This window comes from Scyliorhinus canicula, chromosome 9 (assembly GCF_902713615.1).
Source record: "Scyliorhinus canicula chromosome 9, sScyCan1.1, whole genome shotgun sequence".
In the NCBI taxonomy this organism is placed as follows: Eukaryota; Metazoa; Chordata; class Chondrichthyes; order Carcharhiniformes; family Scyliorhinidae; genus Scyliorhinus; species Scyliorhinus canicula.
In genome coordinates, this window is record NC_052154.1 from 22336491 (window position 1) to 22348936 (window position 12446).

At 40.9% G+C, this 12446-nt stretch overlaps 1 protein-coding gene across 1 annotated transcript in view; it reads left to right on the forward strand.

The window, feature by feature from the left end:
- mlycd (malonyl-CoA decarboxylase) overlaps nucleotides 1-11436 on the forward strand; it is a 63192-nt gene extending 51756 nt beyond the window's left edge. The window contains exons 4-5 of the mRNA XM_038806327.1: nucleotides 2212-2364; nucleotides 9933-11436. Coding sequence (XP_038662255.1) covers nucleotides 2212-2364; nucleotides 9933-10460 — 681 coding nt within the window. The 3' untranslated portion in view covers nucleotides 10461-11436. The remainder of the gene's footprint in view (nucleotides 1-2211; nucleotides 2365-9932) is intronic.
- Nucleotides 11437-12446: the final 1010 nt, after the last annotated feature.

The following is a 12446-nucleotide window of genomic DNA, read 5'->3' on the forward strand; positions in this document are numbered from 1 at the left end:
GTACGGCCGCACTTGGAATATTACGCACAATTCTGGTCGCCACACTACCAGTTGGATGGGAAGGCTTTGGAGAGGGTGCAGAGGAGGTTTACCAGGATGTTGCCTGGTCTGGAGGGTATTAGCATGCGGAGAGTATAGACTCGCACTGATTGCATTATGGGAGTAAACCGGAGCATCCGGAGGAATCCCATGCAGACAAGGGGAGAACGTGCAGACTCCGCACAGACAGTAACCCAAGTGGGAATTAAACCTGGGACCCTAGCACTGTGAAATAAAAGTGCTAACCACTGTGCTACCGTGCAGCCCAGAACAACGGAATTTGAGGGATGACCTGATAGAGGGATCATAGGTTTAAGGTCCGTGAGGCAATGTTTAGAGGAGATGTGCGAGGCAGGTTTCTTTACACAGAGGGTGGTGAGTGCCTGGAACACGTTGCCAGGGGGTGTTGTGGAAGCAGATACATTAACGGCGTTCAAGAGGCATCTCAACAAATACATGGATAGGGTGGGTATTGAGGGATACGACACAAGGAAGTTCTGAGGGTTTTGACCAATGGTGGGATCATGACACCCGGTACAGGCCTGGAGGGCCGAAGGGCCTGTTCCTGTACTGTATTGTTCTATGTTCTTTGTTCACCCATCTAATAGCTCCACAGCAGAACAATCAAACTCCAGGCTATCTCACATCATACCATATCGAGAGAATATTTTCCCATTGATGCAAAAGAGCAGAATAATAATCTATTGCCCTTAAAGTATAGGATTTTTTCCCAGTACATTGAAACTTCATTAACTTTCACACTCCAGCTAAATATCAGCTGCAACCTTTAGTCGATTAATCTAGCATATCATTTTGCTTATGTATTCACTTTTCAAAATAGGAAAATGCATATCTTTACAGTTTTCACTGAATAATGTATACTGTTCTGAAATTCAATTCACAAAGCACCAATAAACACTTTATAATAAAATGAAATTTGATTTATTCACTTGTAAATCAGTAAACTTAATGTTAATCCCTGCCTGGAATAAACACTTGTATTGTTATAAATATCCTAAACACTGTCACAGGACATCCACTGGTAATAGTAAAATTGAAGCCCTGTTCCTGTATATTTGAAAGTCCATGGTGATCAGTCACTCATAGAATTTTCTAATCTCCATGATACTGAGATATACTGAGAGCTTTTGTGAAGATTTTGGCACCAGGTAGCATTATGGTGCAATTGTTTTTTTATTCTGAAGATTGACTGTATCTTCCATCTTGATTTTCCTCACTCCCAGCTATGGGGTAGAATTTTCATGCAGTTTATTTTCCCAATCTCCTGCTGAAACTTGGCGGAAGATCAGCGGAAAGGAAAGAGAAGCACCATTCATGGGCATTTACGCCATTTCATGGTGTTACCTCCAAATTGTTTTCACATGAATAGGAGAAATTCCAGTTAGCTTGTATAAAGAAAAATGCTTTAACCATCTTTGTTCGAATTGCTTTCAGTTAGAGTTTGTTTTGAGCTTCTCGTTTTTGTGACTATTAGTATTGTGCATGGAAATGGACTTGATGGAGAAAAAGTATCCACCCATATTTGACATTTAATAATTTTTTTTTGGAAAACAATTATTGTTATGCTGTTAACTAGCGTATATTCTACTTCGGACATAGAACATACAGTACAGAAGAAGGCCATTTGGCCCATTGAGTCTGCACCGACCCACTTAAGCCACCCTCACTTCCACCCTATCCCCATAACCCAATAACCCCATCTAACCTTTTTTGGTCACTGAGGACAATATTTCATGGCCAATCCACCTAACCTGCATGTCTTTGGACTGTGGGAGGAAACCGGAGCACCCAGAGGAAGCCCACGCAGACACGGGGAGAACGTGCAGACTCTGCACAGACAGTGACCCAGCGGTGAATCGAACCTGGGTCCCTGGCGCTGTCAAGCCACAGTGCTATCCACTTGTGCAACCGTGCTGCCCATACTTGCCCATACTACCAATACTTGCATTGTATTTAAATAAGAAATAAAATGCTGCATTCAATGAAGTGGCTCAATAAACTTATTTTCATAAATAGTCATCACAGTATAATATACTGAGTCTGCTTTGACTGCTGAGAAATGTATAATATATGATGGGATATCTCAATACCTTCTAAAAGCTGATTAGGAAAATAGATACCTTTTTAAAAAAAATTGAATGTTTTGTGTAGGCTATTGTCCGCTATGGTCCATCTTCTGAGAGGACTGAGGACGTTAGCAAGATCACCACAGCGATTTTCTACTCTATCAGTTCTTCACAGCAAGGACTACAAGGGGTGGAGCTCGGAAATTACCTCATCAAGCGAGTAGTAAAAGAGCTTCAGGTAGGTCTTGATCACATCAAGTATAAAGTCTGTGAGGATCAGTGTCAAATATGGTCTCTGATCAACAACATTCTGTGATCAGAGGCCAGTACTAACGAATGACGTGAACTTGTAACAGAAACTACTACACCACAACACTCTGGTAATCTCCAGTATTGAAAAATGTGCCCAAAACGTACGGCTTTATTGTAAAAATAAGCATTCCTCATGCATTCTATGCAAAAATTTCTTAAATACAGGACAGGTTAGATTTTAGAAATATTAACTTGCATTGGTTTTCATCTACACCATAGCCAGAACTTTACCACTCCCTCCGGCCAGCCCAGTAAGTTTAGAGACGGGGCGGTCAATGTGAAATTGCATGGACAGAATTTCCTCCGGAGTCCTGCCCACCCCAAAGTGGAAGCAATGTTTTGGGATAGGGTGGGGAGGGAGCTTATTTGCCACAAAAAGGGCCTTTTTAAACTGGCTGGCGAATGGCAGACCTTGGGGGAAACATAAAATTTACCCAACCTATCCTCCCCTCCCTGCCACCTACCTTCACTCCAATGCCTGCACTTAGTTCCAGGTACCTCGCTGCAGTGCCTCTTGCGGCCACTGCAGCACTGTGCTTGGAGGGGCTGGGGGAGTAGCTCTCCAAGGTAGGACTTCTGCCAAAGTGAGAATGGAATTTCCACCTTCTGCCAATCAATGCTTGGTGGAGCGTGAAATGAAATGAAATGCTTGGTATGTGGTATAAAACAAATGGGTCTTAAATATTAAGTCCCCATTATCCTAAAATTTAAGGTTCATATGTTTTTAAATGCTCTTCTCATTCTTCCTCTTTCTCTAACTTGTTTGCTTTTAAATAAAAATGTATCAATATTTTCCCATTTATAATAGAATCATAGAATACCTGCAGTACAGAAGGAGGCCATTCGGCCCATCAAGTCTGCACCGCCCATCCGAAAGAGCATCCCACCAAGGTCCACTTTCCGCCGCCCCATCCCTGAAACCCCACCTAACCTTTGGATCAAAGGGGCAATTTAGCATATCTAATCCATGAACCTGCACATCTTTGGACTGTGAGGAAACCGGAGCACCCAGAGGAAACCCACGCAGACACTGGGAGAACGTGCAGACTCCACACAGACAGTCATCCAATGTTGGAATCGAACCCGGGTCCCTGACGCTGTGAGGCAGCAGTGCTAATCACTGTGACAGCCTCTCAATCTCTGAGATGCCATTAATACAGCTATAGGTGAATTTCATCATTTAAATTGCGGGGACCATTAATCTTTCCTAAACACTGTCATGTAGACTCCTGTGCTCACAGCATTCGCCAGTTTGTCACTGTTTCCAGTCTCAGCCACTATTACTTTGTGCTGACTGTTGTTGAAGTAATCCACTTTTTTTTGTTATATCAAGATGAGGAATGTCAGTTCTGTAAACAACTTTTCTTTGTATCAGTTGTCAGCAGTGAGTTGTGGTAGGAAAGGTTAAATGCACTGTTTGTTAAGCTCCAGGTTTTTGAAGAACACCTCCTCTTTCACCATTGTGACATTTCAATTTCTCACACCAACCAGCTCTCTGAATGATGCGAACGGTTTGCACACAAGTTGATGGCACTTTTGTGCTGTGGCTTAATTCCCAAACAGATAAAGTAATCTTCTGATCAGCTGACAGCCAATACATTTTTTTTTTAGCTTATTTTTATTGAAATGACCATAATGAATTATCACAAAAATTAGACACTCGGATATTAGACAAGTTGTTTGAATGAATGAAAGCTTCCTGGAGCTTGGAATATTATTTTAATTGTTTTTGACAGGCTTCATCAAAGTTACAACATACTTTTAAATTTGATTTGGCACGAGAAATGATTTTGCTAATGGGACAAGTTGTGACAGTAGTATAATGTTCCTATTTATTCAGGGTGAAGGTTCATTCAGTAGCCTTGAATTTTAGAGATAAGTGTTGAAATCTTCTTCTTTCTATAGGAGCTCTGCAAGCTAATCAACACTGAATTTCAATTCTGACATTCAAGTCATGTTGACAGGCATTCAGATTGTAATGTTGTCAATTGACTTTCATATAATGGCAACCTCAATGCTAATTTCCGCCACCTTTAACAGGACGATTGACATTTCAATGACATGAATTGTTTAGCTTGCATTACTGCACTATTTACTCACAGTATACTTGCGTACCTATCTATAAATGTTTTAATTCCAGTGTACATAGTGAGCATTTAGCAGTTTTCCAAATTGAGCATCTTGTCAGTCTCTCCTGCTGCATTTTCTGTTTACAACAGCCACAGCACAGCAGCTTAAACTGTTTTGACGTCCACTCAGATACATTTTTTGCAACTCTGTCCTGTTTTTATTAAGCTGGCTGTAAGACGCTGCACAGGGCCTATGGGGTGGGAATGATCATCTTCCCCGCGAGCCGTTGCAGAGTACAAGCTCTTCCGCGGGGAATCTCTATTAACGTCTATATAGAAGATCGGCTAGTGAGGCATTGACTAGAAGAGGAACCTGGGTCTACTGGGCAGTGTATATATTGTGTTGTAAATAAAACTATGGGAGGAATTCTCTGTTGCGCCGGCAGCGCACCCACGTCCTCGGTTCCCGGCGGCGTTGGGTGGCCACAATGGGAAAACCCATTGGCAGGTAGCGAGAACGGAGAATCCCACTGCCGTTGAGGGCACGCAGCCGAGGAACACACAACCGGCGGACCGGAGAACCCACCCTATGTTTCTTTATTTACTGACTGTGTCCTTATTAAACTGACTATTGGCACCCCTTACTTCAGTGGCCTAGATCCCACTCTGGAATTTCCCTCCTAAACGTCTCCATTTCCCTGACCTCTTGAAATCCCTCCATAAAGTCCACCTGTTTGACCAAACGTTTAGTCACCACTCTTAGTACCTTCTCCTTCGGCTCAATCTTCATTGTCCATATAGCTTTACAAAGCACGTGGGGGGTGATTTTTCTGCTAAAATCAGTATATAAATGCAAGTTATCTTTGATGTAAACGCTACCTGTACTGTCTGAATTGCTTGCATGCACAGTTGTAAAACACAGTCCCAGTTGGCACTCTGGATACAGTTTGGCAAATGCATTGAATGGAGTGTAGAAAGAAACTGGTCACATCCCAATGTCCAAATTGTGAAGGCTACCTTTGATTCCCTTGACAAAGATTAATTTGCTATGTTGTTCGCTCTGCTCAACAACTATATTGCCACATTCTTCTTTTGTGCCGTGCCAGATGTCCTAACATCCAGGCTATTTTTATGTACGTCATTGATGACGTTGAGTGCTGAAAAGACAAACCAATCGTCTCCTGCATTACTGCAAACTGTTCAGCTTCCTAGTTCAGCACACTCAGTTCGGTAATATTCTGTTTGAAACCCGTCCACAAAGAGGGTTCTAGTATCTAGCATGTTTCATTAGGCAGGTGGAGTGATCCCTTTACCTGTCAACCACTTGATGAATGCAGAAGACAAAAAATTAGCTGCACAATGCAGTACTAATTTATTGCAAACTTCTGAAATTTAATCATCGTTAGAAACACACCAGCCAATTCATACACAGCAAGGTCCCACAAGCAAGCGATGTTGGTTGAAACATAGCTATTGGCCGTGGCGCGGGGAGAACTCTCCAATTTCTCTTTAAAATAGTGCTACTGGATCATTTGCATCCAGTTGAAGGGGCAGATGGAACCTCAGTTTGTCTCATCCTAAAGGCAGCGCACCCTTAGTACACACTAGGGTGTCAACCTAGATTTTGTGCTTGTCTCTAGATCTTTTTATCCTTTTTCTCTTGCAATATATTCAACTGTCGAAGCTCAACTCCAACCAGCATCTTGTGTCGTTCTGTCCTGTCCCATGTATCATTTTATATTTTCACAAGCAGTGCTGCCTGTTGCAATATACTCAGTCCACACTCTCAAGTGGCTCGGTCTCTGGATTTGTGGTTATTGGCCTCTCCATTAGAAGCCTGTAATTCATGTAGCATTTCAGGAATTTCCTTTCAAAGTCACTTTGTGCTACCTTCTCTCCCTACTAAAAAAAAGTATCTAAAATCCCACACTTTTCGCTGTTCCTTTAGTCAATCCACCTCTAATGATTTTGACTTACTGTTTGGTGTCTCCTTCCCTTGTAAAGTGCTCTGATAGATTATTCTGTCAGCTGTTATGGAAATGTAAGTTGTTGATGATTTAGCAAGGAGCGGATGGGAAGACTTCGACCAATATAAATCGCAATTTCATGTGTGCGCATACATATTTGCTGGGGGTGATGTGTTTTGTGTGGAGGGTTCCGCATACTAAAGGCTGTAATCTAGAGCGAGCTGAGCACGGAACCCGCACCAAAGAACATCCAATACTCCAATACAAAGACATCCACCTCAAAGGCAATCTCAAAGCCTGTAAATCGGACTCCATTACATGGGGGAAAAACAACCCTGAACAAATCCGAATGGAGAAGTCTCTGCCATGAAACAATCACAACATTTGAGTAGAGTCCCCTACAGGGTTAGTGTGCACGCTGCAAAGCCAGTGCCTTCATCTACCCCTCTGTCGGTGACTAAGGGCGTGATCCAAAGGTCACGCTGCACTGCAAAAGCAGCTTGCCATAGCACAGCCTGTCCTTTGAAAGCCGCTCCCAGGATCTACCTGGCTCGCAAAGCCCACAATGGGTGGGATCACGTTTTAGCAAATCTGAATATTAGAGCAAAGCAGCGAGCCTCACCCTAATGTGTAGATTCCCGAGGTAGCTGAGGCTTTGGGATTCAACCCCTTCACCTCAGAGATCTCGGGTAAGCCCGTTCAACACTGATCCCGATAAGTAAGGACCAGACAGAAAGGCATTTGTGGGGGTCTCTAAGGGGATCGGAGGCCCACAGCTGCTTTTTTAAAAATTAATTTACGGAATGTGAGCGTCACTAGTTAGGTCAGCAACTAGGGATGGGCAATAAATGAGTGACTTGGAGGGGAACCTCTAGGTGGTGGGGTTCCCATGTATCTGCTGCTCTTGTCATTCTAGATGATAGTGGTCGTGGGTTTGGAAGGTGCTGTCTGAGGAACCTTCAGTGAGTTACAAGATTCAGCTCAAAATTGCAAAAAAGAGCATGCCATACGTTAGATTTGCATCCCTTCTGTTTAATATTACTTCCTTGGTACAGTCTAACAGCAAATCTGTCAGCATTTTCTTGTAAGATTGCATAATCAATGAATTGAATGAATATCTGTGAGTGTAGGTGTAATTAATAATAATAATCGCTTATTGTCACAAGTAGGCTTCAATGAAGTTACTGTGAAAAGTCCCTAGTTGCCACATTCCTGCGCCTGTTCGGGAATTGAATCCACGCTGGGTCACGCAGTTGCCATACCAAGCTGTGATGCCGCCAGATAGGATGCTCACTATGGCACATCTGTAGAGGTTTGTGAGAGTCGATGCAGAGATGCCGAATTTCTTTAGCCTCCATAGGAAGTAGAGATGCTGTTGGACTTTCTTGACTGTTGCATCAACGTGAGTATACTAGGACAGACTGTGGGTGATGGTGACTCCCAGGAACTTATCGACCATCTCCAATTTCTTTGGTACACCATGCAACCAAGTGATCTATCTCTCTTCTGTAGTCTGATTCATTGTTGTTTGAGATACAACCCACCACAGTCATGTCATCCGCAAACTTATAGATCGAATTGGAGTTAAATCTTGCCATACAGTCGTGTGTGTATAGGGAGTACAATAGAGGACTGAGCACACATCTTTGCGGGGCCCTGGTGTTGAGGGCTATTGTGGAGGAGGTGCTGTTACCTATCCTGACAGATTGTGGTCTGTTGGTGAGGAAGTCAAGGATCCAGCTGCACAGCCACTTTACTAATAATGTAGACAAACGACTTAAGTGTGTGTGTTCAGACATCAAATCATTGGAGGTAGAGAGCCAACATACATCCATTATTGTCCATTCCTCACCTCAGATGTCCTATATGAGAATGTTGGGAGTTGAGCAAGTTTGTGATGGGGCTAAGAAATTTCCCACAAGGAGCGCAATCAGCATATGGAAAAATTCATGAATCTTAAGTTGTTCGTCATTTTATCATTGGCAGAAGTCTGTTGGATTGTCATTTGCAGAATCACTTGACAGGTGAATATTTTACTTGAAGAGTGAAGAAATGAACAGAATGAACCATCAGGCAAATATCTACAGCTTGCAGTCTTACGTTTCACAGGGCTCCAGTTCTGTTTTATCTGTTGTTGCTTCAATCCACAGTTCCTTATCATCTTTCTTATAAACAAGACTATTTTGAATGATATATTATAATACACTCCAATCTGGGCACTAATCCTTTTTTATTTATGAGGTAGATATGTTTATAGGGCCTCAGCAGGTGAAAAATGATAAGTTGTCACGTGCTCTGGTAATGATTGTAAGCAAGATAAGACAGCTCGTGTGTTTTCTGCCAAAAGAGCTCTCACAGATCCTTAACCGATTCTGAGATGTGGGAAAATTGCGGATAACAAGAGTTGCAGATAAGTATATACTCAAAAAAAAGTTTTAACAGACTCCTATTATTTTCTACCATCTAATTGATTATCATCTTTATTTGTAGTTTTCAGAGATGATACAATTAGGCAATAAATGATGTGTATGCAATGCACACACTACACTTAATGTGTGCAGATCATTCAAGAACTGAAATGTTAACACATTAAAATTGCACAGTGCAATATTAATTAGTGTTTTTATGAAGTTTCATTTGTCTGCTATTTTAACAGTTATTAGTCTGTGTACATTATCAATATTGCTCAGCGGGATTTTGAGGTATATGTCACTGATTGTCCTGCTCAATGGGTTTACGTGTCTCTTTAGTATCTTGCCAATGTGCAATTGATAAAGACTTATGCAATTTCTTTGGAACTTTAGCAAATATTTAATCTAGTTCTGAGCGCTCTCACGGGGTTGGATGTGGAGAGGATGTTTCCTATTGTGGGAGATCCTGGAACTAGGGGGTCACTGTTTAAAATCGAGGGATCGCCCATTTAAACATAAGTGAGGCAAAAAATAATTTCTCTTGGAGGGTCGTGGTTCTTTGGAACCCGTTCTTGTAAGACGGTGGAATCAGAATCTTTGAATATTTTTAAGGAAGAAATGGATAGATTCTTAGTAAGCAAGAGGGTGATAGAATATAGGGGCAGGCGGGATGCAGATTTGAGGTTACTATCAGATCAGCCATGATTTTATTAAATGGTGACGCAGACCCGAGGGACAGAATGGCCTATTCCTGCTCCTCCTTTGTATGTTCATAGGTTCAGTGAAAAAATGCTTTGCAACATTTGTACTACCTCAATATTCTGCAGCATATATAAGAACAAATGGACAAAGAGATCATTTTATATTTTCCTATTTAAAAACCTCCTGTTGGAAAATCTAAGTGTTGCGACTTGTGCCTACATACCACAGGATGTCATCAAGGTTGAAAAGAGTAGCAGAACAGATTTGGTGATGCAGGCCAACAGTCGTAGGATGTTATCTGTGCTATTTTGACATTAATATGCTTTTTGTCTTTGTATTCTGCAGGGTGAGTTTCCTCATATGAAAAAGTTCTCCAGCCTGTCTCCTATTCCTGGCTTCACAACGTGGTTGCTTGGAATCCTCCAAATCAAGGAAGGGAAATCAAACCAGATCTTTACAGAACTTGAATACAAAGAAATCCAGGACGCCATTGAAGGACCTGTGCTAGAAACACTCAAACGCCTACTTAGCACCAATGAGTGGGTGAGGTCTGACAAATTAGTTCGAGCTCTTGAGATGCCACTCATGCGACTTTGTGCCTGGTACCTGTATGGAGAAAAACATCAAGGGGCTGCCCTTAATCCTGTAGCTAACTTTCACCTTCAGAATGGTGCTGTGTTATGGCGATTAAACTGGCTGGCTGACGTAAGTCCTCGTGGTCTTTCATTATCCTCTGGAATGATGGCAAACTATCGATATTTCCTGGAAGATACCAATCAAAACAGTATCCAATACTTGAGATCAAGACACATTGAAGCATCTGAACAGATTCTGAGTCTTGCAGCTCAATGTCAGAAAAGCAGTAAACTTTAGTTAGAGCTTCTCAGGGCAATGATTGTTCTCAAATGGAGAAACTTTAAACAGTTTATTATTACTCACAAGTGTTTAAATAAAAATAAATTACAACAGGAGATGTAACCTTAAGAAATTCATCACGGAACAGTTAATTTTACTTTGCTAATTTTACTGATAATTTATCATGTTTGTTATTATTTAATGATGAGTGACATGAATGTAAAGCCCATTCAAAAATTCAGTTCAAATATTTAATGAGTAAAATGTATTAACGCCTGGCATGTCTAACTGCATGTGAAGTTGGTAAGCCATTAGCCATACCTTTACATGGTGACTTTCATGGCACAGGATGCCCCACTGCCAATGAAGTCATTTTGGTATGAAGTCACTTCTAAATACCGTACACCTGCCAGCCTGGATAGTTACTTTCCACAGGACGTCAGTGTGCCTCTATTAAAATTAAAAAGCCTTCAGATCCAACTGATTGTTCAGTATATTGGTACTCTTAGCTGATTAGTTTAAACATAGTCGGTTTAAATGAGAACCTCCTATGATAGTGACGGCAATCAAAAGCATTTGTAAACAACTTCTGAAAAGTCCACCTCGGGGATAGTTTGCAATCATCAGTAGATGCTTCAGTCAGAGAATTACTTGCCAACTCACTGCGTCATACTGCCCTTTTTAGTCTGAGCTGTAACACAAAATACATCCCTCACCCTGAGCACAGTTTTCAAAGTTATTTGCAAAAGTACATTATTCTGCATGGCTATTTTTATAGATTAGGAAAGAGAACTTTCTCCATGACGAATCTCTGCCTTTATTACTATGGGTACTCTCCAAGCTAGATATATGAATTATTTCAATTATTATTTTGTCTTGGTAAAAAGAAGTTATTTAACAATGCGATTCAACTATTGTTTCATTGTTTTAAGAAAAAAAATTTAATGCCACAAAGATTTTGAAATTGAATAAAATGAAAATAGTTAACCTCTCAGCTGTTTGCTTAATTTTGAAATTAGCACTGTAGCCTGTTACACTTATTATTTACTACACTCTCTCTTGTGCCACTGTCTCCCAGATAAATGACAGCAACAGCAACTGAACAGATTTCAACAAACGGAATCCAGGCAAATTTGCTAACTTGTCCCATACTCATACACTCCCAAGTGTAGTCACCCATCATAATATAGACTGAAAGAAAATTGAACATACCCATTAGTTTGAAATAAGCAATTTAAGTAACAGAAAAATCAAGTTATCCAATCATTCCAATTAAGCAAGTTTCAATTAATGGTGTACTGCTGCATTCATTCATTCCTACATTGAAGCAGCACTTCAGAAGTAATTTATTCTACAAAGTGCTTTGAGAAGTCTAGAGGTTGTGAAAGGTGCAATGTGAGGCAAATCATTCTTTTTATTGTTGATTATGCCTATGATGTTCTGAATTCCTGTACCGAGTGAAAAATGAAGACTAGAATAAAGGTACAATGATCTGTTATTACCTTCAGATGAGACCACTGAATTGTCACCACCAATATCGAGCTGGGGTTTCACCCCTAAATTTGGAAATCCCTTGCTTTGTTCGACACCACCTCCTCAATTCCCAGCAGTCACGCTTGGAGAGTAAAAGGTAAAACAATACTCTGTTGAAAGGAATCTGAGCCTCATGGCAGTCATTTCAAATGGACCTTTCCACCCAGAAAGACCACTTTGAACGTGTAATTTAGACAACTTAATTTAGTACTGTTATTTAGGAAATTGAGTACTTAACAATGTATCATTAACTCTTAAAGCCTCTAATTAATAAGCGGGGAACTATTTTGAATTAGGTATTTTGCTCGGTAGCATAATTGTTTTTTAATCTTTTCTGATGGTTGAGAAAACAACAGGGGAACAAGACTGCTTCCCAGAAAGAGAAATACCTACAAATACAAAGACCATGCTTTAACAGAAACTCTGATGACAAGATGCAGATACATGGTTAGGAACTGTTGGAAAAAATAA